Source organism: Scatophagus argus, chromosome 6 (genome assembly GCF_020382885.2).
Source record: "Scatophagus argus isolate fScaArg1 chromosome 6, fScaArg1.pri, whole genome shotgun sequence".
In the NCBI taxonomy this organism is placed as follows: Eukaryota; Metazoa; Chordata; class Actinopteri; family Scatophagidae; genus Scatophagus; species Scatophagus argus.
In genome coordinates, this window is record NC_058498.1 from 1,867,586 (window position 1) to 1,894,185 (window position 26,600).

General features: G+C 45.6%; 1 protein-coding gene across 1 annotated transcript in view; it reads left to right on the forward strand.

Annotated features, from left to right (window-relative positions):
* Positions 1–25,577, forward strand: part of gmds (GDP-mannose 4,6-dehydratase) — a 143,902-nt gene extending 118,325 nt beyond the window's left edge. The window contains exons 10-11 of the mRNA XM_046392897.1: positions 23,813–23,881; positions 25,063–25,577. Of these exons, the coding sequence (XP_046248853.1) occupies positions 23,813–23,881; positions 25,063–25,125 (132 nt within the window). The 3' untranslated portion in view covers positions 25,126–25,577. The remainder of the gene's footprint in view (positions 1–23,812; positions 23,882–25,062) is intronic.
* The last annotated feature ends 1,023 nt before the right edge of the window (positions 25,578–26,600 follow it).

Here is a 26,600-nt window from a genome sequence, read left to right on the forward strand (position 1 = left end):
GCTTTGCAATAACTCACTGTTTGCAATCAGAGCCATCAGAGAGAGAGAGGCTGAAAGGGCCTGACGTGCACACACTCAACCCAGTTATTATGCGTTTAACTGGTCGAGTTCATGTTGAGGTTGCATGGCACGGTGTCACACAAGTGCAGCTGGAAATTCAAGGAGGCGTGAATGAATCAGTTTTTTCCAGGATGTAAATATGTACTTTGTGCATAGTGTATGACTGTTTCACACCCACCTTAAACACACCAGTAAACACACACACACCTAAAATAGCATTGAGAATACCTTGAACAGCACTATGGCCATTGTTTCAAGTTGTCAATTGCTGCTATTAATGTCACAGAAGATAACAAGGCTCAAAATGTTAAAGCGAGTCGTTGCAGTAGGAGAAATACGGATGTCCTGATCACATTTTTTGTTTTGGCCCTGATCCTGAGTCTTTTATTATCTGCCAATACAAATCCGATCCAATAGGTAATTACAGAGCAGCAGAAGAATAGGCCCTGTTGGTTAAAAATGTATCTGGCACAGTGAAGTAACATGTGTAGCTTACTGACTTTGGCACACGTCATTCTTCAGCTACTTGATGATCAGGCTTAACTACCCATGTTATAGGAAGAGTTTAACAGAGGAGTGAAGCTCCAGTGATCCACTGGAGAGAAGACGACTCACTCTGCTGGAGATGTTGGAACTAACGATGAGCTTCTGTTCTGCCGTTTCCGAAAAGTTTTTTTTTTCTTTCCAACACTATTCTTAATGTTACTTGACACAGAAACACAACACTGTCCTGGATAATATGACAAGCCTATGGGTTTATGTTCTGCCACCACACAGATTATTTCAGCTTCTGTTGCTTGGTCATCATTTTGGCTTAATAGTAGTGGTAAAATGAACCTGAACATTAAGTGAACCTTGGGTGAGCATCACCAGCTTTCCATGGTTGCTCCACGTATTCCCCACCACCCTTTTCAGTGGGAGGATGTCTCACTCTGTTGGGTGGTGGGAGTCGGCCCACCATCCTCTTCTTGTGTTTGCACTGAGCTCTGCGTTGGTTTCAGTTCGTCGATGTTAACAAATGGACTCGAACAAACCAGACTGAACCAGAATACTTCAGGAGAAGCCAACAATCAGTGCGTTTAGACAGTCTGCAAGGCTGAGTTGCAGAAGCATTTTAAACATCTACATTCAGGTATTCAGAAGACCAAGAAAAACCCACACTTACCACAACATACTGTATTTGTTATAATCTGTATATGTTTTCCTCTTCTTTCTCAAAGTGTGTTTGATCACATCTTTCCTTTTGTTACAAACACGCACTGCACAAACAGGCAAAACAGTTCAAATTTATTTTAACTGTTAGTCAGGATCCCGAGGGCTCGAGACATTTAAGACGTGTCGAGGAAACTGTGGGAAAATGTGTAGAAGTGTGTATAAACTCACATGGCGGCTTGAAAATTTCCAAATGATGTTATGGTGCAGTCATGAAAACATGGCGGTCAGAATAATTCATGCAGCGTAAGCTTCATGTCGTTTCAATGGAGTGTTGGAGCAACAAGCACAGACATAATATATAAGTGATGTTGTCATACAGTGTGGAACAGAACAATATTTTCTAAAGTCAAGGCTGTTTAAGAAAGAAGTTTAAGGGGGAAAGTCAGGGGTTGAGAGTGTGAAGCTAATGTTGGGGGATTGGAGACTGCAGCTTTTTTATGCAGCAAAATTAGCATGCGTTTCTGTGTCTTTTTAAATGTGGGTAAACCCACACTCCTTTCCAACAGCCAGTCGATGAGTTTGTCTTCCTGTCATCAGAGTGCCGTAAGACAAGGAATAGCAGAAAGCCACATGGAGGGCAGTGACGCGGTTACTTTGTTCGATGTTTGAGCACCACTTGAATGAGACAGATGGAGAAAACTATTTACACAGTCATGCCAGAAAAGGTGCGAATACTAGCCTGTACACATGTTTCCATTGTTCCTGACTGGAGAGTCATTTGACCCAGGAATGAATGCCGATTGTACCCTTTCGCACTAAAGACAAAATCCAGATGTCAGTGGGTGTTAGAGGACTTTTAGCTCAGTGTGAAACACTTTGCTTGAAGCATACTCTCACCTTTATAGTCAGCATGGTATCTTTTGTCACAGTAGACATGGGGTGTTTGGTTCTCGGGCCTCGTCAAAGAAACAGAGTTGGTGTTGGGTTTCATTTGACTCCATGCAGGCGGTCCAGACTTCATAAATCCACTCCCAGGTTCCTTGTAGTGCTGTCTCCACGCACAGAATGACTATTGCAGTGTCTCTGATTGGAAGACGATGAGACGAACTCTGCTTGAGTTGCCGTCAAGTGTTGTAGTTTTACTGCAGATATTGTATGAGCCTCTTCTTGACCCCACCTTAAATCCACACCACTTACTGCTTTTACTTTCTGAGTCTTCCAGGGCACAATAAAACTAACAGCAGACAACTCATGCACAGATGCAGGAAGAGACAGTAAGATGACAGCAGCCATGGTGTCAGATCCCGCTATGGAGCAAATTCTTTATCCTAACAATGAGAAAAACAGAAATGGCCCCACATGCATGTGTGCTGCTGACATAATGGCCCCTGGCAGGCAGTAACTCATACACCTCTGTCCCTGTGCCCCAGAGAAGATTTAACAGTTGGCCTGTTTTGTTGCGTAATATGCTACTTAATGAAGCCTGAAATATGGTCTCTATTTCAGAGTTTCTCAGTATTAGGTTGGAATTCTCTTCAGGCTTCCAGTTGGAGAGGTTTTTCAAAGCACAGGAGGCTCTTGAATCCATTGGCTGCTGCTACTTTGAGAAAAAAAAATGTCGTTCTTTTACAAAGTGGGCCTTATTTTCATTCTTGTGGCCATTATTCTTCTGGGCTATCACGGCATTTTAACCATCAGATGAATAGAAACACAACGCTATGGCGGCGCTGCAAGACGGGGCTCTGCGATGGAGAACATTCATTCAGTGAGCAGAATCATTAGTTGAAGAGCATCCAAGTTGAACCTTATGTTGCCAGATCAAACACATTTGTCTACAGAACAACTCGAGCAGTAAACTTTTACAGATTTGTCTTGTCTCAAAATTACATACCTGCCAACCCCACTGCAATAAAAAAGAGAGAGAAAAATGGTGGAAAATCTGTACAGAAATGAGTGTAATGATGTGCTGCACTCTGCCCCTTTTTTCCACCCTTATTTCTACTCATTCTTGTCCCAGGAGTTCAGTTTTATACAAAACTCCCAAACCGCTGGTGTAGTCCTTCCTGCAGTGTCATCGAGTGCGATTGCCACTTTGCCCGACGAGTTGTCAAGAGCCATGAAGAAGAGCGACTGTGCTGTGGAACTATGGTTTGGATGCCTTTTATTCTGAGCAGCCTTCCAAACTGCTGATTCAGATTCAACTTGGAAATTTCAAACTCCAGTGCGGCCAAAAACAGAGTGATCGCACTCTGTTTTCATCAAGTCCAGTTCATCCCAACTGTTTCAACCGGTTTTTATCTGAAGGGTGAAAATCTGTCCCTCGTGAACATCCACTGCCTTGCAGAGATTTTTCGTGCTTTGACACTGACCTTGGTGGAGCACACACAGTTTTATGGTGCACCAGTTCTGTTGCAGTAGACCTGGTCTGGCTAATCGAGTCTAAATCAACATACAGCTGTGTGCTGAATCCAGAAAGACGTTTTGGGAGAACATTCTTCAAGTGCTGCCAGTTGCAAGCTGAAGAAGAGCCTGGCACATCCTTCCATTAACAGGTCACTGGAGCATGTTCCTGCTCCACGATATGATATGTCATTGCATCTCAGTCTCGGGATCTTTTTGTTGCACGTGTTCACAAAGTTGTCACAAAATACTCCTTATTGTCACTAATTTGGAGGTACATGACTTTAAAACCTGCCTGACAGTGCCTGTGTTGGTGCTGGTTGTAGCCCTTCTGTTGGACTGTAGACTACACAGTTTTTAAAAACTACACTTGATTAAAATGGATGTTTATGGCATGTTTGCCTTAAGTAGTGGTCCCCACTTCCCTCGCTTCTAAAGCTGCTTCTTCCAGTGAAGAAAGAAAGATGGACAAAGATGGACAAAACCGCAAACATCAACACCATCATCATGAGTAAAATGGAATTTTCCTTTTAAGGGGTGTTTTTATTACAGGGCCGTCACACAATTAATCAGACAGAGTCAATGACCTGCCAAGATAGTGACCTGCTGAGTAAATCGAACTGGATTCATAGATGTGATTTCGCTGAGGCTGTAGGGGAAGGTATTCACCTTTATTTGTCAGTTATCATTCAGTTAAATACGGTTTTGGACAATGTGGGCCTGTCTGCTCGGGAGGGGTAGGAATGAGCAGCTATTATTATCCTGTTTTATGTTTCTGGCACTGTAGTGGTGTCAGTCAGAGGCCGGCGCTGGTAGCCAGGGGGCCGGTTAGGACCGCTGGCTCTCCGAGGTGCTTCATCTCGGAGCCGAGGCAGCGAGACCTCGAACTGAACCGCAGCCGTTTGGAGGGAGAAGTGCTGAGGCAGCAAACTCAGCCCATCTCTCTGGGTGGAGTTCCTATACTGTACTATATGTCTTACAGCACAAAGAGGTGGCGGCCGGCTGTGAGTCAGTGCACGACTTTATCACCATGCCGACGTCGTCCCGGAGCTCAGATTCACACATCGCTGTCAATTATTTTCTTTTGTCCCACACTCGTTTCTGAGCAGCAGCATCTGTGATCAATTTGTGTGATTTATGTGTCACAAATTAGTCTGTGTTTTCAAAGCAGCGTGTGTCTGTGTTTCGCCCTGTCGTAGCGGGTGTGGGCGAGCAGACCGAGTCCCGGGATTCCTCAGATTCCTCTCAGTAGAAGCCGTTGATAAGGGGAAATGTGAGGTAAGGAGAGGCCTCAGTGTTCTGACAGCAGTTTGCCGCGTTGATTGATCGAGGTGAATGTTTGAACACCAGACAGACATAAAGAAGCAAATGGCTTTTATGAGCAGCAAGATTTATCCGTTGCACAAGCTTTGTCGAGCTCCACCGGCTGAATTTATGGCACTTGACACGCGAAACGGGCTATCAGCTCTGAGTTTGGATGTTTGGCAGAGGTCCGTGGTACTTTCACACAAGGGAAGCATGAAATATTAGCATTATTTTAAAAGGTTTCCGTATATTAGGGAGGAATTGGGTGTCCTTTTCCAAGATGGTTCACAGTGAAGCCATTCACTTTTCCCTCACCTGGAATTCTGGAAAGGCTGGAAAGATTCAGGCTCTCTGCTGCCCTGGATGGAAAATGAGACAGAACGATGAAAGACAGGGTTTTTGCACAAGCGGTCGCACGTTACCATCAATATTTAAATATGATTTTTTTAATGAAACGAGAACTGGAAACACTTCAAAACGGTGTCTAGACTTCTAGACCGCAGTAGACCCTGTCTACCTAGTCTAGATTAGAAGACCTTTTAGCAGAAGTGTTTTCCCCTTTCTGTTTAGTGTTGAAGATCTGCTGAGTCTCAGTGTTTTCAGTCCGACTGTTTGTGTAAAACTGAACCTCTTTGTTATTTTTGCATGGTGGCAGGTAAATGTTTGTACCAAAATAGTCACTAAACAAAAAGTCTTAACTGCATTTTGGTGGTAAAACCCCGGCATCAGTATCAGGACAGACAAAGTGGACTGTGGACATTCTTAGCTTAGGGTACAAGAGACCGAACTTAATTTTAAAATGAAAATTAAACAAAATTAAAAGAGACCGAACTTTCCACATTGTTAAGGAATATGACGATAACACACTCTCTCTCTCCCAGGAAAATCATTTAACATCCAAAAATCAGCAGTGAACTCATCCTTTTCTCCGTTTCATATCCCTCCGTCCACTGAGCCGTGAATGTGTCTGGTGTTGGAGTGTTCCTCTGCTGTTTGTCAGGACTCGTGCTGCTCAGTTTCCATTGGCTGGCTCACCTGACGATGGCCCATCAGGTCGTTGACTTCCTCTCTGATCGTTTTACACCAACTGTCACTCTCCCTGTGTGAAGACAACCTTCCTGTTCACTTCAGTCCAACGGCGCTTTATTAAGACGATCCAAGCAGCGTGTAGTACATAAAGTATACAGTACACGCACATTAACAAGCAGTGATTTGAACATGCTGGGATTTTGTGTGTGTTAGAAAATGATCCCCTGTGGCTTCGGTGACATTAAGCTCTTGCTGCAGTGTTAGATTGAGAGTCTAATCCTGTAATTAAAAGAGATTATGTGCCTAAGAAGCCACAACATGATCAAAAGCAGATTTGTGTTCAGCGAGTGCATGTTAGATTCGGGTGCGGTTTGCTTTAGTATAGAAGCTATGATTTAAAGTGCTGCTCTGCTGTCAGCCGTGTGTATTTCACACTAAGTGGCTTGTTTGACTCGTATTCTCCACATGTACAGAGCTGCAGCGATATCCCACACACACAGAAACACAGCACTCCTCGTTACTGTAGCTTTATGCTGTATGGGCACCAGCATTATTTATTTTAGCTTGTTGGAGCCAGAGGCTGTCAGGCCAAAAGTATCAATTTTATTGACAATCCAAAAAAAAATGAAAAACCTTGTCTTCATTCCACAAAGTATCAGCGAGAGATTTACAACAGGAGGCCTAATGCAGACCATAATAAGGAAGGAATGGAGTAAAATGTAGAGTTAATACATGAACTAAAAAGAAGACCGAAAAGAAGGAATTACAGGTTGACCAATTGTGAATTTTAAAAGGTCGATATAATAACAACTAATAATATCAATAAATGTTAATTTATTAGATTAATAAACATGGAAGCTCAGAGCCGAGTGTCACTGATACTCAGTCATGAAAAGTTATTTGATCATGTTTATCAGCAATCACTCAAAGTGTCGCTCCAAAACAATCTTTAGATAATGTTTATTAATATTTAAACACATATAATATATTCATTAAATGTTTAATGCTTCTGCGATTTCACTATGACAGTCATACCTTTAAATACATCTTTATTTTTTAAAAAAGGGCCTTCAGATCAAACAAACACAACCTGGTCTCAGCTGCTGGCTCAGGTGTGTGAGGCCCCGCCCCTTTTTAGAGACCCTACCCCTGGGTCCTAGTGCTAGACTAACTGCTGCCTTTCCTTTCACATGAACAAATAATTCACACAATCATTCATTCATTGATTTTATTGATTACACCGACAGCCACATAAAAATCCCCCCAAAAATAAATATTCCAGTTGCTTACTAACGACAGACTTGGTGACACAGGAAGTGTCACCTTCCAAAAACAAAATTCTCCTGCTGCTCTCAGGCTGTGTCCTCTCCTCTCTGTTAAAGGTTTGTGGCAGGCAATGGGAAGTAATGCAGCTGTGTGGGAATCCTAATATAAACAGAAAATAAATACATTTGCCTTTTAACCCGAGTGGTTGAAGCTGCACCATCAGGCCCTCTCAGCGGCTGTATGGGCTTTACCCTGTGGTGCGTTCAAACCCACTAAATGAAATTCATTTCGTGAACACAGTTTAGATACAGTGTAAAACAGCTCCCAGCGATTTCCCCTTGATAAAAAATGAAGATCAGATCCGAGGAAAACAGAGTCTTACAAAGTGGATATTAAAGCCAAACGCAGCACAGCAGTGGTCATTTTTTAACATATGAACTAATATTGTATGTTTATTGATGTATCAGCACAACTTTCTCTTTTGTCCGTGGCTCAGTCTCCTTTTTTCACTTGCTGAGGGCAGCCCCACTGTTTCGTTTTTAATAAAGAATATTTGATTTTTTTTTTTTTTTTTTTTAAATCTTTAAGATCAGTTCAGTTCAGTTATATTAAGTTCCTGCAGTGGAAAAGGCCTCGTTGTCTATGCAGAACATGAAAAGGACTTCTGAAAGCCTGGAAGCCCAAAATAGCCTCCTGCTACTTCGCAATATTATTGTAAAATGGTCGGTTTTCTTTGCAGGAGGTCATCACAGGCTCAGCGTTACCTCCCAGTAACCCGATCCTCCGCAGCACCAAAATACAGACTTCAGCTGGGGTGTAACAGAGACACACCAACACAATGACACAAAGAGGCCAGCAGTGTTTGAAACATGTTTTTAACCGTGCCCGATTCTTTATGTAGCGCTGCCTGAGATGGGGGGGGCGGAGGGTTTCCGACGGATACCACTCCCTCGCCACGCGTGAACTGATGTGAATCTAGGTGACAGGAGGCTTTAACCTCTGGGAGAGGATCTGTGAGGGGAAAAAGGGACGGAGAGGAGCTGAAAAATGGGATTGACCCTTCACCCCCACAGTCGGTAATGTGATCCTGGTATCTCTGCTGTAGAGGGAGAAGGGTGGGGAGGAGGTCACCAGGGGAAAGGGAAGGTAGCAGCCACACCACAGTGCTGATTAGAACTTCCTGTGGTCAGCCACAGTGCTGCAGCTTGGAAACTCAAACGTACACACACACAAACAGTACACAACACATCTCCTAAAACGCTCTATCAAACATGAAAGGTTGCCTAATCTGGAGGTATTTACAATTATCAAACAAAAGCACCCAGTGGAAACGGCTAGCTGACACTTTGTGAAACAATCACACCACCACAAACACAATGTGACCTCAAAACACTGTAGAGATGAGAAAAGAGGTTCATATTCACATCGACTTCTGAGCATTTGCAGTCGCCAGCACAGCGACTGGCACAGCCGGGACCTGAAGCTCTTTGCCCCAAACCCAAACAGTGTGTCCACCTGTGTTGAGAAGCCATCAGGAAGTGGTGGGAGACGAGTGTGACGACCAGGCACTTCACTGTTCAGACAGACTTCTTATCAGCTGAAAGCCAAGTGGAACTTCAGAAAATGAGGACCAGCTGACGTTAAAACATGCTGCCTGATTTGATTTTGTACTTTCTATGAGAAAAAGTGTTTCACTCTGAGAATGTTGGGAGGAGAAACATGCATCAAGTCCCCAAAACCCTGGATGCTCCACTTCCCACTGCTGATTGGCTGAGCTCCTCGTGATGAGCACACTGAAGTTCATGTGCAAAGTCGAGATGATAATATAATATCATGGCATCATTTAACATTAGCTCCGGGCTTCCACAGGAATACTCCTGACACGTCTCGCCATGTGGACAGATCAATGGGGACTTCCTGTTTCAAACTGCAGTCACTCTCTGCAGGTAAACTGTCCAATCTAATCAGAGTTCAGCCAGTCAAATCAGCGAGAGACGTCAAATCTGGACGTAGATAGCACGATTGAAATCACTGCGGCTTTGTTTTCTAACCCGCCACCTCTCATGTGGTTCCGTCCACATATAAATAGTTTATTTTGTCTGTTGACCTTTAAAGTTTTAGCTCATTAAGATGTCAAGAAAAGATGAGAACGAGAGGCAGCTTATCTACAGAGAACACCACTTCTAAAAGAAGAGCCGAGCGTCACTGATATCGACCGTTAAAAAGCATGCAAAACAGCTCGGGGTTGTTGCGTCATCACTAACCTATAAGGATTTGAATAGTGTCAGGGAAGGAGGACATGATTTATTTTTTTGGATGCACATCTCTTTCCGTCTTCCCCTACTCTGCAAAAACAATCCGTAATCCTCTTGAAAGGAGGAGTTTACTTCTTCCTGTTGCAGTTTCACTGAAAATACTGCAAATACTAAATGAATACATTATAAAGAAAGATGAATCTCTCCCCTAGTGTGAAGTTAGATCTTTGAAACAACCTGAAGATTGAGTGTAAAATCCCACACTGTTGGCTGTGTAACAAACAAACAAACTGCCAGACTGCAGCTCAGCACCTTTTGTTGTTTTTGTCAAATCTTGTGTGTTTAGTCGCACGTCATTTTCTCACTCCTCAGGTAAGAAACAACTCAATCAGAGTCGAGGGGCTTGACTCGATTGCCTTGTGATTTATTGCTTAATTGAGGTGACTCGTTAAAGTTAGCTGTAATTGATGCCGTAAAAAGCCTGGCCGCCAGCCAACCTGTGTGTTGTGTAACAGCACAGGCGAGCTATCGTACCTGACAGCGTAACGCCACAGCGAGCAGAGCTGTGCTTTCTGTTTTCTGTGAGGCTCGGGCTGAGACAAACTGAGCCCGAGCAGCAGCTTTAGTCTGCTCGCAGGAGAAAGAGAAACAGAGATTGTGTGTGTGTGTCTGGCCGTTTGGTATTTCCTGAAGGAGTTTCCTCCTACCGTCAGAGCGGAACCACCCTGGGCCCCTCAGCAGTCCAACCCACAGCCTGACCCGGTACTGCTCCCAGAGAGAAAGTGAGAGGCATGGCAGCAGCGTGCAGCCGCTCTCGACACATGAAGGTGTAGTAATATAGAGGAGCATTGATAGAGATGGTGACAAACAGTGGAGTAAGTTGTTATTAAGGCAGGAACATGTGGTGCTGCCAAGCGAAGGCAGCGTCTCCAGTTCTGCTCCGGGCTTTAGGCAGCTGTCCAACGGTATGAGTGTCTGCTTGTTTCTGTGCTGATCTTATTTCCATACTTTGCCGTTATTCGTACCGTGATGTCGGCGCGGTGATGGATAGGTATATCTTCGGTCTCTCGCGGTGCCTCGTTGGCCGCAGTCTGCCCCAGAGATAGCGAGGGAGCACCGGGGATTGTGGGCCACGGATTCCTGCGCTATCAGCCAGCCTCACTGGGCGCTGGGCCTGACGAGAGAAACCTGCCAGACGAGGTGGAAAGAGAAGGGGGAGAGAGGGAGAGGGCCTTGTTGACAGGGTGAGGGAGAGAAGGGTGAGTTATGTCAGCCTGTGTCTTTGCCCCCCTGCCCCAGCTGGGCTTGATTACCCAGAGTTCTCCAGTGAGCAGCTCTGGGAGAACGTGACTGTCGGAGGATCTGGGCAGGTTTTCAGACCTCAGCCCCTGGGCTGAACTGGGACCAGTGCTCGCCAGCACTGCAGTGACAATTTTTATAAATGATGCTGTTTTCTGGTTTGAATGTTGGGCTGCAATGTGAGGTTTATGGGAGTGAAAACGGAGGGAAAAAATCAGTATTTCAAAAGAAGTTTAGTTTGTAAAGGTTGTCTGAGGTCCTGTATGAACATCAGTGTTTGGACTACATGTCCCATAAAGCCTGCTGCTTCCAGCCCCAAGACCACCATTTTAACCTGCTCCCCTCGTACCTCAGATCCATCGCTCTGCTAAAGTGGAGCAGAGTGAATAAAATCTTCACTCCATTACAATACAGCATGTTTGTGTCTGCCATTGCAGAACAACTCAGTAAGCCAGTGTGGTCGCAGCTTTTACATGTAAATTTCCTTCTGATTAAAGCAAGTTATTCTTCCAGGACTGAAGTAGACTTTGAACACGAGGTGGATATTAAAGAAAACACTTCAGCACTGAATCCACAATATGACAGCTGATTTACTGCAGCCTGTCTGTGGCTCCTGTCAGGTTTGAGGCTCTCACAGAACAAGCCACCACAGCTAAAACACTAAAACAGGTTGTTTGTCAAAGTTGTGGGATTCCTAGTGAGTGAAGGCCTCAGCTTGTGTGAGAAAAAAGCCGACTGATAGCACGTTCATGTCCCAGTGTTGAATTTATGATTATGTAAATTAGAGATGTGCGATAGCATACAGTGTGTGCGTCATCAGTGTTGGCTAACAAGGCTTTGAGATGAAATATCATGCACACGTGACACTAAGCACTGTGGTTTTCTTACTTGGCTCAGTTTTCATTTCTACAGCCGAGACCTGATGTTCTCTGCTGAATTTAATCTGTGAATTTATCAGCATCGGCTTTGCCAACAAAAGTTGGAAAATACCGTGCATCCCTATGTGTCAGTGTGAGGAAGCGCCTCATAAACACCTGAGATCATGTGTGCACAAAGAGACAAACTGTGGTGTCGCTTGTCTTCGCTGCCAAGGAGAAAGCATGAAGAGTGGAGAATGACAGGAAAGGCAGGAAGGAAGGAAAGGAAAGGAGGAAAGTGAGTGAGGGATGATGGAGGTGTAGCACTGGCTCCGAGCGAGTCGCTGAGATTTTAATGTGTGTGTGTGTGTTTATAAATCAGAGAGTCAGGCAGTGTGTGACTCGCAGGGCCGGTGTTTCCTGCAGTGTAATCTGAGTCTCTGGTGGAATGTGTGAACCACATCCGACTCCACTCCACTCGAGCCCCCGACTCACTCAATATCCCACTGTAAACAAGCCCGGCTGTGCCAGGGTGTCTGCAGCGACACGGGCACAGTCACTAACTGAACACAGGAAATGCTTCAAAATAAAAGCACATCGTGTCGAGTGGTCAGCAAAAGCCAGTCCTGGTAGGAGATACCGAGCTGTGACATTCTGTGTGTGTGTGTGTGTGTGTGTGTGTGTGTGTGTGAGAGAGAGAGAGAGAGAGAGAGGGGTTTAGACTAAGAGGTTAATTGTAGTGTGACCTCTGTAATGTCTTTCCCTGGCTTGTTATCTTGATTGGGTAATTAATTCTGCGGCTGCTCTCTTCAGTCGCAGTCGCCCCACTATTCACACACTCATATGTCTCACACACACACACACACACACACACACACACACACACACAGACTCTGGAGCCCTCCTGAACTCAGGAGCCCCCACATTCCTGTAAGCCAGAGGCTGCATTACTTTTCCTCTCTGTCCTCTCTCACTCTTGCTCACTTTGTTTCTCTCTCTCACTCAGTCATTCGCGGAGCTTGCTCGTTCGTCATGCCTCCCTCCCTCCCTCCCTCCCTCACTGCTGTGCTCGGCCCGAGTGGTGGAAGGAGCACACGGATCTGCTAGGCCTACTCACTGAACAGCAGCAGGATCAAAGTGTGAAAAGTCTTTTTTAGCGTTGGTACTGCATGTTAGAGTGAGGCAGGAGTCACAGGAAAGAAGGACAAGCCCGTCTTTGAATCCACACCGAGTGTCGTCTCACCACGCGTACACACACCTCAGTCGTGGCCTGCAGGTGACTCCTGCACGCACACTCTCACACTAACTTTAACATGACAGGCCTCGCGCACACACACACAGGTTCAGTAGCCCCAGTGCATGCTGGGAGGATGTTCTCCTCACTTCTTCCTCAGGATATCGCAGTCATTTTATCGGATTGTGTGATTACTGAAGGATCAACGTACAAGCAGCACTTTGACGTTGCAGCAGGCCGAGATGACTGGACTGTCAGGAGGGTCAATCTGCTGTGATTCTGTTTTCATACGTGAAAACTCTTACCAGTCAGTGTGAGCTGTGCCCAGACGCTCGGGAGTCAACAGAAATGCCTTTTCATTTGTGAAAAGAAAAATCAAAGTCAGACCTGGGAGCGGCAGAACAGGATGAAGTCGCTGATGCCTCACTCACAGTTTCGTCATTCATGGAGGGTTCAGCCCTCGGATGTCACGCGGTCGACAGCGCAGCATTAACCTGTGGAGTGAAGTACAGGATCAGATAAAACGGAAACGCTCAGAACGCGAGCTGATGAAACGTTTCGAGTTCCTGCTCTCTTCTCTTCTCTTTGTGGATTTTGGAAGCTGCCCTGACTGGGACCACTTCCTAAGAGCTCGCTGTTTTTTTCTCCCAGCTTTATCACTCTATCACCAACCAACAGAAAGAGAGTGTGTGTGTGTGTGTGTGTGTGTGTGTGAGAGAGAGAGAGAGAGAGAGCAGGAGAAGGAGTGACTTCTCTCTCTCTCTCAGGTTCTGGCTCTCCCTGTTTGGGCACGATGAGAACTGCAGATTATTGGAGCTGATAAGATGAGGAATGCTGCTCAGAGAGGAAACGGCGTTCTGGAGGAGATGTAGCCTATAGAGGACTGTTCCCTCCCCCTCCGCATGTCATCCAACCCTCCGCCTTCCGCCCCCGTCACTGTGGCAGGATAAAGACGACAGGACGAAGGAGGTACAGGAGCAGGATTTTAGTCCGCTGACCCGGGACTGATGGGCATGCCCATTCAAGCCTCAGTCCTTCTGCTGCTCGCCCTCCTTTTCCCACCACTCCTGCTGGTTTCACTGCAGTTCTGTTCTATAATGAGATGCTGAAGTCGTGTCGCTACTGGTTTCACCAGAACCACAGTACACCAAAGAAACAGTCCAGGGGCAAATTGTTTGGAGGGACCAGTGTGTCCATAACAACTGGAAGACTTCATCTGGAAAAAAAAAAAGATTTTACACATCGTGTTTGCCTGGAGAGGATGACCAGATAGCACTGCAGGAAAGTCAGACAATCTGAAATATTTTACCCGCACAAACCAGATGTGTGGATTCTGAGTCGGGTTTGGTGCTGAATGTCGAAATCTGAAAGCCTTTTAAAATCATCAGCAAAGATTGATGCTCAACAGAGTCAAAATCCATCTTAAATCTGCCCACCTGGCTGCCCCCCCCCCCCCCCCCCACACACACACACACACACACACACACCCCGTCGTCGGTGTTACGTCACCGTGTTTGCAGAACCCATCAGAGGTACAGCTCTTTCACTACAGCATTTTTAATTGTTGGATGTTTTTTCTGCAATAGCAGCTCACTCGTTTGTACTTTGGCAGATTTTTTTTATTTTTTAAATCTTCTTCTACAGCAGTGCCTCTGTGATAATGTTCAAGTTGTTTTACTGAAACATTTTTTAATAATTACATACTTAATACCCAGTGTGCATTTTGGCCACTGAAAAGTATTCTTGGCATACACACACTCCAAATAGTAAATCCCAGTTTAACCCCTGACAAATTATGTGGTAATCCGGTAGAAAAAAGCTCAGTTTAGAAAAAGAGAATTTTTGTCTTTCAGAAGGAATTTGTTTTTCTGTTTTCTTGGCGATCCTGTTCACCATGTTGTGATTTGCCTTCCTTTTGGCTGTGTTGGATACACGATGTTAATCCACGTTCTTTCTCCCACAGTCACACTCACAAACGCAGAGCGAAGCTTGTGGACTGAAACGTGCCAATCCAGACTCACTGCATCCTAAAGAAAAAAATGTTCAGTGTAGTACAGCAGTCTCGTGGATTTTTCTCCGTCAGCCACAGCTTTGGAAGGGTGCACTGCAACCTGAACGAGTCCACTTTGTCCCAGCGATGTAACCCAGTCTGTGTTCCAAAGACATGAGCTCCACAGCCTTCTGTTCACTGTGTCTTTAAAACATGGCCTCCGAGGGGAAGTTGTGCAAGAACACAAGCACAGTATACCATTATGTGCATCGCTCCCACACGAAGACCAGACTCAGTTTTATCATTGATAAGAATGAACACTCGTGCAGTTGAGCAACGCACTGACTAAACCATGAAGGACACTTTGGTGTCAGTCTGCAAAACAACAGCAAAGAAAAAAAGGGACATTAAACCAAATTTTCTTTTCCAAATGAGTGGTTTTCCTGTTTTGCAACGTCCTGTGCTGCCTGTTGGACAGCTGGTGAGAAAGTTTTATTCACTGAAGATCACCGAAGATCATCGAGCAGTTCAGCACGGCGGCCTGGTGTGAAACAGCCCTCACTGCCTCACACACACTGCACAACAATTAAGATAAAACTGGATGACATTTTCCTCCCCTGCCGTCCCTCCCTCCCCCCTCACTCACCCTCTCTCTCTCTTTGTAGTATGATTGTAAAGAATGTTGTTTAAAGAAGGGAAATTATGTCGGTCTTTGATGTTTCCTGAAATATGAAACACCCAGAGGCTGATAGAAATGCAAAGTGCACACACGCTCACACACACACACACACACACACACACACACACACACACACACTATGGCTGTACTGAAGTGCTACTTCACCCAAACTACATTATACAAATGTGCAAACAGACTAAACACACATTTCACTTCGCTGGAAGTGAATTCACTGCACACTTTCAGTTTGACCTCAGTGGAAGTGAGCAGTCACCTGAGCCCCACACACACATACACACACACACACACACACACACACGTTCTCTTTTTCCCCTCCCCTCCCCTCCTCTCTCTCTATCTCCCTCCCTCCATCTCTCACTCTCTCAGTCTGCAGCTTTCTGCTGACTCCAGGAATTATGATCTGTTTCCCGTCCACAGGAATAATAGAATACAGGAGGAGGGGTGAGGGTGGGTGAGGGTGGGTGAGGGGAGGTGAGGGGTTGGTGGAACAGTAGTGAGGAGTCCAGCTCTGCTGTGGTTACACTCTGCATGTGTGTGTGTCTGCAAAACGCCTTCATATCCAGATGTGCAAATGTGTGATATTTTCCTCTTCATTTCCATAAACTTCACACATTAAAAGATTCTCCTTGGACGTGGACACACACGCACACGCAGGAGCACAAGTTTATCCGTGGCATAAATCTCTGCCCTCCTCCCGTTATCTTGACAGTAAACGCCTCACGCACACGAGCAGGCGGCGGGCTGCAGATCTCCCTCCGAAACGCTTGCCAGAGCCTTCGGGCACTTAACGCTATCGGCAGCCTCTCGAGTGTGTTTGGAGTGTGTGTGGAGTGTGTGCTCAGCAGCGTAAATATTTATCACGCGGCTCCCCCAGGAATTTTAATGAGCACTGATGGAGAGCAATCAACACGGCGGAGCCCGTAGAGGCGAGCAGATGAAGTGACACTTTGTGATGTTTTGGCTTTTCCTGCACAGATTCACAACTTCCTGTTTCTCTGCTGATTGTTTCCTGTTGTTTTGTTTTCAAATGTGTGTGTGTCAAAATGTTTGCTCTGTTACGATTCGAGGCTGCGATACGTGTCAGTCCCTGTGCTTGTGTGTGTGTGTGTGTGTGTGTGTGCGCGGACTCATCAGGGCGACAGGGCCACCCTTTAGAGGTCACTTAACACATTGTGTGCAGGCCAAGCTGCGTGGGGAGTCAGGGAAGGAAACCTGAGCTATGACTCTCACAGCTCCCTCTCTCTCGCTCCCACACACACACACACACACACACACACACACACACACACACACACACACACACACACACAGAGCCGACCTTTGACCTCTGGCTGGGAGTGGGCTCATAACTGTCTTGGATTCCTACAGTCACAGCATCCCGCGGTTCATTCAGACGTCCTTCGGTGATGCTTGGCTCACTCAGTGAAAACATGAAATGACTGATTTGTGTTGTAAACGGTTAACTCTGCTGCGTACTGTGAAATTCTCACATATTTGCTGTATTGGCGTGCAGGTGAAGCATAGTATTGGAGTATAATAAGAGAACTGCTGGTATCAAGTCTCCTGTTTGGTCCCTCCTTCCCTCCAGCTCAAACTGTGGGCCTTTTGTGCTTTACAGGAAGTGATAAGTTGCGGCCATGCTGGTGGAGGTGCGTTAGAATCGACCAGTGACAGATTTGTGTGTGTGGGTCTCAACAGTCCGACACCATGAAGCTTTCTCTCTTCCCACCTGCACACACGCAGAAACCGGCTCACACACACACCTGGTCCCAGTGCAGCCTTCGTGTTCCTGCGGTCTGGCAGCAGTCGCAGGGCTGTGGAGGAGAACTGAGTTCTTCTGTCGCTGTCGTCACCACACTTCATCCTGGGTATAAAAAGCCCACCATCTTGCTTGAGTTCTTCCATCAAAACCCCAGCGAGGTCGAAGGTCGGAACATCTGGGTCTGGTCGGAACATCTGGGTCTGCTGGGGACTCGGAGCCTCAGACTCTCACAGCGTCCTCGGGCCGCTTTATCTGATTCTCTTTGAAGTCTCTGTGTGCGCAGCCTCATGTCCACTACTGTACAAATACCAGAGACGCTACTGGACTTCCAAAACCACATCATAGTCTCCCAGCGTGCAGCCCTCAGAGAGAGCGAGGCCGGAGAGAGAGAAGAGGCTTGTTTTCTTGAGAGCGTTTGATCTGCCTCCCGTAAGAGGGTGGGTTTCCAGTGGGAACAAAAACAAAGGCAATTTCAGGACGTTTAGTGTTCAGTCTAATCCTTACATACAAGTGCTGTAGGTGTGTGTGTGTGTGTGTGTGTGTGTGTGTGTGTGATTTATTGAAAGTCCTTGCAGCGATACCAGAATTCCTTAGCGTTAAATGCCTGCTCTGAGTGCCTTTTACTGCCCGTGTGCTTTATGGGCCGTGATCGCACTCTATTTGTCTCTCACTTTTACATTTGGAAGGATTATTTTTTATGGCTTCTCGTCTTTATTACCAGAGTGTCAGGAAAAAGGCATGAAGGGAGAAATGGGGGAAATCACAGGCCACTGACGTTAAGCTGTTTCATTAGAGCTGCAGAGAAGAAGAACTCGTCACGTTACACCAATGAGAGATCAGTAAGAGTCCCGCAGAGGGCCGACGTCTCAGCTCGCGTCTGATCAAACAACGTAAGCAATAAGTTTTGCATGCAGAATTTCAGTGCTGAAATGCTGTCGAAACCCTGATTTTAAGTGAGTTTTTTAGGGTTTTTCGTGACTGTGACTCGGGTTTTTCTGCTGTGTCTTGTGCCTACACTGCGTTTCTTTGCAGCATTAATAAATGGTGCTGGATCCACAGGGGGGCGGTCGAGGACTCCCGCACCAGAATCCAGGGTTCGCCTCCCGTCTGCGTTTGGGTTTAGGCAACAAAAGCACTTTGGCGAAGATTCGACAAAGATATTTTTCAGTTTGTTAAAACAGTCCCAAAATTGAATCTGACCAATTGGCTTTGGTTAAGTTTAGGGAAACATCCGTTATTTACTGTCACTTTGTGAAATGCTGAGTACCTAATAATAAAGCAATAATATTAATATTTAGGATTCATGTACACAGAAACCAGTTTTCCATTTCCCACTAACCTGGTTAGACTCAGAGAAATACTGTGGTTGGGTTAGAAAAGCCAAACTCTTTGGATGAATTTGAGAAAAGATGGTGGCTAAACGATTGTCTTGTAAGTAATGGCATGTGAACAGCTTTACGATACTTAAACAAGAACAGACTTTGTCAAGTTCAAAGTCATATTTTGCAGGCAACAAGGAGGCTTTTTCAGGTTAGTCTCAAAGCAGATTTATCCGGGCTAAAATGACCACACCTTCATGTTCACTGCGTACGCTTCCACTCCAGGATGGATATTCTGCTGTTCTTAAAATATGTACGTACAGTCACAGGGATGAGAGGAAGCCAGACTGCAGCCCTCGTCGGTCCCAACCAACATCTGAGCAGCCATCAGCGTCTCCTGCCTGATTTATCAGCTCAGCCAGCGTTCACTGGATGAAAACATCAAAGAGACACAGAGGATCCACACACAAAAACAGAACCGTTTAGACAAGAATTTTAGCTTCACCTTTTCTCACTGAGGACACAAATTGAATGACTTTTGTTGACTTTTGTTCACACTGCATAGCGGAGGTGATGATGATGATGATGATGATGATGGCATCAACAGTATCAGCTGTGTTCCTGCTTCTCTCCCTGATTTAGATCCGTCTGAGACATCAGAACAAAGCTGAAGTGTTTTTAAATTCCTGTTCATGATACACGTCAGTCCTCAGAGTGTGTGTCGCCCGTAACGTGATGCTCTGAGATCAGTTCATCATTTTTTCTCTAACAGGCTCAGGGTGACGTTTTGTCACAGCTGATTTTCAGCTTTCTGCTTGCAGTTGTTCATCCACAGGCTGAGCACTTCTTTAAACAGGATGTACCAAATGGTTGGCTGTCGTTCCAAATCGGATCCATATGAAGATTATGTTGTGCCCCCATCTGTTAGCAGTTCATGTTGAATTATTTGCTACATGCTCCGTTTGGGGTGAGTTCACTCGGCTGCAGGACGCTCTTGTTAGCATTTTGGAAGCGGCTTTCATTCCACTGAGCCGCACTCCGCCGACGGATCTGCGAGGGCGAGATCGCCTGTCACCTGCAGAAATCCTGGTTGACAAAGTCCAGGCGCTGGATTAACTTCCTGGATGCTGAACCGTGTGGTTGTCTGCTAAGACGGCAGACTTAGCAGACAAGAGTCTGATTTCAACAGATGTTCTCCCGCCTAACACACATGGAGATTTCAGAGGTCGGGCATGACGACGACAACGATGATGATGATGATGATGATGATCTGAGGCACAGCTTTTCTTACTTCCTGTTAGCGCTGGAAACCATTTTTCATTATTTGTGCCAAAACAATATCCAACTTTCAGTCCAAAACTTCTCTTTTTATTTACATTATTTTAAGCAATATCAAAGCCAGGCTTCTCAGTTCTCTGGTGTTTAAGGTCGTAAAGGGACAGTTCACCCCAAAATCCAAGCTGCATGTTTTCCCTCTCACCTGCTGTCCTGTTTATCCATCTGCATAGTTTTGGTGTGAGTCTTGGAGTTGTGGACACATCGACTATCACTTGACTTGATCAATGCACCAAAAAAATCAAACTGAGAAACTCAACAGCAACGCCTCTTTCCAATTTTCCACTTGCGGATCGTCCTTTGTGCACGTGTGTCACATGCTTTGATTTTACGGGGAGTTTTGAACTAACCGAAAGCCTCCAAATGCACAAAGACGCATCGTGACAGCCCTGTTTGTTCTGGTCGTCTGTAATTCGCTGGTTAAATTTTGGCAAAGGGGTCGAGCTGATCCAGTTGGAACGCGGTTAGAAACAGGAAATGCGTTCTTCAGGTGGTCTGTATCTTCAGATGCAGTGAATCAAAGATGGACGTCAGCCTACATTCAGTTGATGGGTCTCGAGCCTCAGCAAGCCTTCGTCCTTTGGATTCTCATCAACGGGGCACAGCGTCGCAGCTCGGAGTTTATTTCGGTTCATTTTGTTGACGTGCATGCAGACCAAAGCTAAACAAAAGGCTGCTTCACGTTTTATTTTTCCACTAAGCTGCAGCACAGCAACTTTCTTACTTTCCCGTCCATTTTTTTTTTCTTTTACCTGATGGACTCATATCTGATCGGGCCCTCTTGGCGCTGAGCAGCCACTCAGCACGGGGCTGAGAACCTGGGGTCACACAAACCTTAGACCAGGTTTAGTTTCTACCAAACGCGTTTCATCTGTGACGCTGCAGACCAGCCTCGGCGTTCGTGACGAGATCAGTCGATGCTCCTTTTATGCCAGCTACAAAATGTTCTCCATTACATTACATTAATCAATATAATTATGAAGCAAGTGGATTATTTGATATAATAGTGGAGTAAGTCACCCTGTAATTGTTACATTCAGCCCCATGATAAATTATGTCTCATTGCTGCAGGTAATTAGTCTGAAAATGTTTCCAGTTATGGCCCGAGAGCCAAAAATGGATGTGAGTAATGTGCAGAGCTGCTCTCACACGAGAACGAGCTGTTTGTCCTGCTGCCGCAGACGGACGAGAAAATGGCCCGTAGCTTTCATCTGCCGGGCCGCATGTGCCCCGTGCGAAGTTAAAAATAAAGCTCACCTGGGACTGAACCGCGTGCTCCAAACCGAGCGGCGTCACGGGCTGAATCGGCCTCTACTTGTTCCCTCTGTGTGTGTTCGGAGTTCTTGCCTTTGTGGGATGAAGCGTCGTGGAGCCTCTCTGAGATGTGGGTCCCTGCTCTCTAAAAGGCTGAGCTATGCCAGTGCCGCTGCGAGCGTTCCTCTGTAATAAGATCACCCAGAAGAGACGTTTTCAAGAGGTCCCACGTCAGACAGAAACGCTGCTCTTTTTCTGTGTGCCGTTCTGGTCTCTGCTTATTTTTCGTGGCTCGAGCTCAACATCTCAGATCCAATTAATGAAAATTTAATGAAGCAACATCCTGAATTTTAGACAGTAATGTGCTTCCATTTTGTCAAAGACATTTTCCTGTTTTGTACCAACATCCCTGTAAGAAATAGTTTTCCCAGTTTGGTGTGGAAGAACTTGTCTTTCCCTGAGCTTTGGCTGAACTGGGATTTAATTTGTAGTTCAGCATCAGATTTCAGCCGCTGATAGCGTCACTGAAACACAATGCAGGTGTATCGGCCATAGCAAGTTTAAATGATATTCTCCTCTCAGGCTGGAACAAATATCAATACTCTTATCAATACTGTGGGTTTAAAAACAAAATTCACGTCGATCAGAATCATAAAACTGCTGAAGCTATCGAAAACACGAATCTGCAACCCGAGGCTGCACAGGTAGTTTTCTTTTCTTTCTGCTGCGGTACCAAAAGGTATCGAGTATAGTTTTTATGCCTTCCTGCCTGACAGCTGCGGCCTACGCGTTGTGTTTCAGGCTGTCCGTCTGTACCGTCCTGGAGAAGACCGTATTTTAGGAGCACATGGAGAGAATTTCTTCAAATTTGGCAGAAACGTCCAGTTGGACTCATAGATGAACTGATTAGAATTTACTGGTCAAAGGTCGCTGCGAGCTCACTAAACATAACTTTAACCGTAACTTAAGAATTCATGAATTTATTGCAACAAATGTCATTTCACACAAATGTTGAAGCCAGAAGGTCAAAGGTCAGCTTCACTGTGACATCATGATGTCTTCTGTCCATCACTCAGCAGCAGAACTCAGGAACTGAAGGGCAGATTGGGACCAGATCTCACATGTGCTCACAGACTGAACTGGTGACTCAAATCTCGGGTGTCCACCTTCAAACTGTGCTGATCGTGTTGATCTTCTGTGCTGTCGGGTTGACTGTGTGTGTGTGAGTGTGTGTGTGTGTGTGTGTGTGTGTGAACCCTCCATGCTTTACATACAGCCTGCAGCTTCTCTGCAGCAGCATCCACATCTGAAGTTTTGTAGTCCACCACCAGCTCAGTGGGTTGATGATTCGAAGCTCTCTGTCAGTCACTGCAGACACCTCGTGAGTCTGGACAGGCGTGGATGGAAGCTGCAGCTTGACTGGACTTTCTGTTGTCGCGTTCATGATGGAGAGCGACGGTCGTGGTGAGCAGAGCGTTTGCAGCAGAGATGACTTTGCTGGTTGTGTGTTACAGAAGCTTGTAATCACAGCTCCTCTGGTCTCCACGTTGTTTCTCCGTTGCCCTGATGTGTTTTTCCATTTTTCTGGAGGCTCACGTCAGCTTCGGCGGCCACATGCACGACTTCGTAGCTGCACTGTGACCCCTTAACGCTCAGCTATAAATCAACTTTCATGCTTTTGTGGCTGAACTGAAGCAAATCCCTGCATTCATGTTCCAAACTCTTGTGGGAAACATTCCCAGAAGGGTTCAGGCAATTACAGTGGCAGTCAGCGCTCATGGTTTGTCAGTGAGAAGCATGTGAGGGAAATGTTGGGATGTCCACATACTTTTGGCCTTGTAGTGTATGCTGTCATTTTAAAGCAGCAAAGCACCGGACTTCTGACTGCGTTAAAGACCAAAGCAAAACAGACGTCTCTGTTGTTCTTTCATCCTTTAATTTTGGAATTAGCTGCACGATTAAAGAACACACGGCGTCTTTTCTTTTGAAAGGCACATTCTTCAGTATCCGCTTTCACCACAACGTTTTATTAGGCCTCGTGAGGCCAACATGTGCCTTTCTGATACAAACTCATCCAGATGAAATCAGAAGTCTTTACAAAGAGGAAACGCGTGCGTCTTTTCTGTCTCTTTGGTGGTCTCAAGCAGGGTCTCGCTGGATGTTGAACCCAGTGCAAAACACAACGGGTGGGGGAGGGGGGGGGGGCGAGGAGGGTGGAGGTTACACCACCAGAGTCCCACAATTCATCATCCTCTGGCACCGACGGGGGCAGGCTGGACGGATCTGCGGTGGGGAGCCGACAGGGGGAGGACTGATGTCCAGCGAGAGTCTGTGACCTCCCCCCTTTTCCCCGACAGAGTGTGTGTGTGCGGGTGCGTGTGTGTGTGTGTGTGTGTGTGTTGGTGTGTGTGTCCCTTGAAATCTGTTGAAGACATTTGGACATGAAGGTGAATCCCATCATGTCTTCACGAGGCTCAGATGAGACATGACAGATCATTTCTCTCTCTCTCTCCCCTTCTCTCCTTTCCTCTCTCCTTTCCTCTCTCCTTCCCTCTCTCCTTTCCTCTCTCCTTTCCTGTCTCTTTTCAACAGGACTTCCTGCAGGGCGACAGCACCAAAGCGTATCAGAATTTGGGTTGGAAGCCAAAGGTGACGTTCGAGGTGGGTGTCACACACACCTGGGGGGACTGAAATGGCAGACGCCGGGCAGACTGTTAGCTCAGTGAGGCCTTTAAGGGTTTGAGTTAGAAAAGCGGGGACTCGACCGGGGAAGACGGGACGTCTGCAGGAGGTGGGAGGGACAGTGTGAGTGTGTGTTACAGGGACAAAGACACACTGACTACACACAGCAGCTGAAAGCCAGCAGATCGGCCACACGTTTGGACAACAGGACGTCTCGCAGTGTAGCCGTGTCTCGTGTCAGCCCGGTTTGGACGTGATGGGAGTCGTATGGGAAGGGACAGGAAATAGTTTCCTTCGCTGGAACCGTTTTTAAGTCAAACTTTGTGGTTGAAGGAATGAGATTTAATAAATCTAACGAAAGAAGAGAATTTTGTTTCAGTACAAAGAACACAAAACATACAAAAAAAGAAATCAACGTGACGTTTGGTGCTGTTAATGATTTCATGTCATCTCTTTGCTGATTGGACCTCAGGGTTGAGCGAAACGAGAGTCTGACGTTCGGCCTCCATCAGCCTGCCAGGCTGCGCTGAGGGTTTCCTCACTGAGCCCAGGGCTGAAAACAATCTTCTTCATGTGAAGACGTTTCTGTGGAAGCTTTTGTCAAAATCTGGATGATTGATTTTTGTTTCAAAGCTTTAAAAACAGTTCAGTTCTTCTTTAATAACAACAAAAAATAACGAAACAACAACCAAAAACATCCGAATCGGCCGACTTATTTGAAACGTCGTCCTGCTGTGGTCAGTTTTAATACTGAAAACAAAACAATTCTTTTTCTGAGGAAGTTTTCTGTATTAAATTAAATAAAAAACCTTTTTAATTCAGCATGTAAAACCAAAGCTGTCAAATGTTAAACACAAGCAGACAAACAGGAACTTTGCCTCAGTAAAAATACTAAAATAAAAACATGTTAAAATCCCAAAACAAACAAGACTCCTAAAGGACTTCTGGGACATTTGGTAGTTTTTCTGCTCTGTGAGAAGCAGCATCCAGCCTTAACCTGCAGTTATTCCTTCAGCTGAAAGTGTGTCCACGTGTCCGTCAGACAGGCCCAATGAGACGCCGTCTCTCACGCAGGAGGGACACTTTAACCACAGCCAGCTGCTCTTTTCAGTGAGACTGAAGTGTCTCTCCTTTCTGTCCATGGGGACGTCCCTCTGCAGGAGCTGGTGAAGGAGATGGTGGACGCGGACGTCGAGCTGATGAAGCAGAACCCAAACGCCTGAGGACGGAAACGTCCCTCCTCTGAGACCGTGCTGTACTTTCACCTTCACCACTTTCCCAGATGAAGTGTGTCCTGTCCTCTGTGTTCAGGACGTGTGACGGGACCATTTACTGCCTTCATGTCTTCTGTGTCTTTTTAGATTTGGGTTTGTTGTCTCTGGACAGAGAGGCCTTTTATGTCCCAGCACTGATCGCGTCATGATTAATGTGGATGGCAACTTTTACTGCTTTATATTTATGTGTGCTTGTTTCGTTTTTTGATTTTGGACGTTTCTGTCTTTCTTTCTTTCTTTCTTTCTTTCGGGGGATAAAACAGCAGAGTATAGAAATAAATAAAAGTGTGAACGTTTTTATCTTTTACTGGAAAACACGAATCAGCAGCTTTGTCAGGTCTGACAGAGAAATGAACAACCGAACCATTTGGTGCAATAAAATCTGATCTTTTTCCATCTGACCCTCGTGTTTTTGACTCGGTGTGTGATGCTGACAGGCTTGTGTTCACAGAAAAGTCCGGACTGCGTGTGTTTTCTGTCTGTTTGTTTCTCTGCTTTTGTTTTTCGTTGTTGTTGTTGTTTTTCTTTCCTTTCAGGCCTTCAAATCAAAGTCTAACAAGTGAAGACAGCAAGCAGCAAATCCTCATCAGGTTTATGTGCAGGTAAGTGTGTGTGTGTGTGTGTGTGTGTGTGTCAGTCCTGGCTCGTTTCTCTCCTCTTTGCTCTTCGGGATTTTATTAGCGAACACACTGCGCTCTTTAATGCGGCAGGAAGTGCGTTTTTCCCGGAGTCCCGCTCTCAAACGGCTCCTGTCAGTCCGAGCCTGGATCAGGATCAGGATCAGGATCAGGATCAGGATCTGATGAGAGCCGTCAGATGTGTCATAAACAAACAGAATCTTTCACCTGCGCTCGCGTGCGTACTGAATGAATCCGGAAACACGTGGATCTGAATCCACTTTGAAGACTTTTCTCTCCTGTTTGATTTAATTTCGTTTGTTAAAATGCGGCTTTTAGCGCGACTTTTAATCTGACATCCGCCCGGATTATTAAAGTAATAAAATGCGCGTAAAGACTTTACAGTAAATGTTAATTATTCTGTTTAATACCGTCTGCTGGGCTGCGCTCGTGTATTTTAGAGGATTTACTGGTTGTTTAAGAATAATTCCGATCCTTAACTGAGCGGAATAAAAGGAGCAACACGACAGTTAAAGTAAAAACGCAGTTTGTTACAGAATAAAATCCTGCGGCAGAAGGAAAAACAGCAAATTAAAGTAATTCAGTTAACAGAAGTAAAACTCGTCATTATGCACCCGAATGGCTCACTATTATAATTATAATAATTATAATTATTGTTGTTATTATGACTGATACATTAAAGTGTAATCAGTGTTTTTATGTTCGTTTAATCGACCGCAGTGTTTCATATTCATCAACGTTTCTTCTTTTATTTCTAAACTCTAATTAAAGAGTGAAATGAAAGTA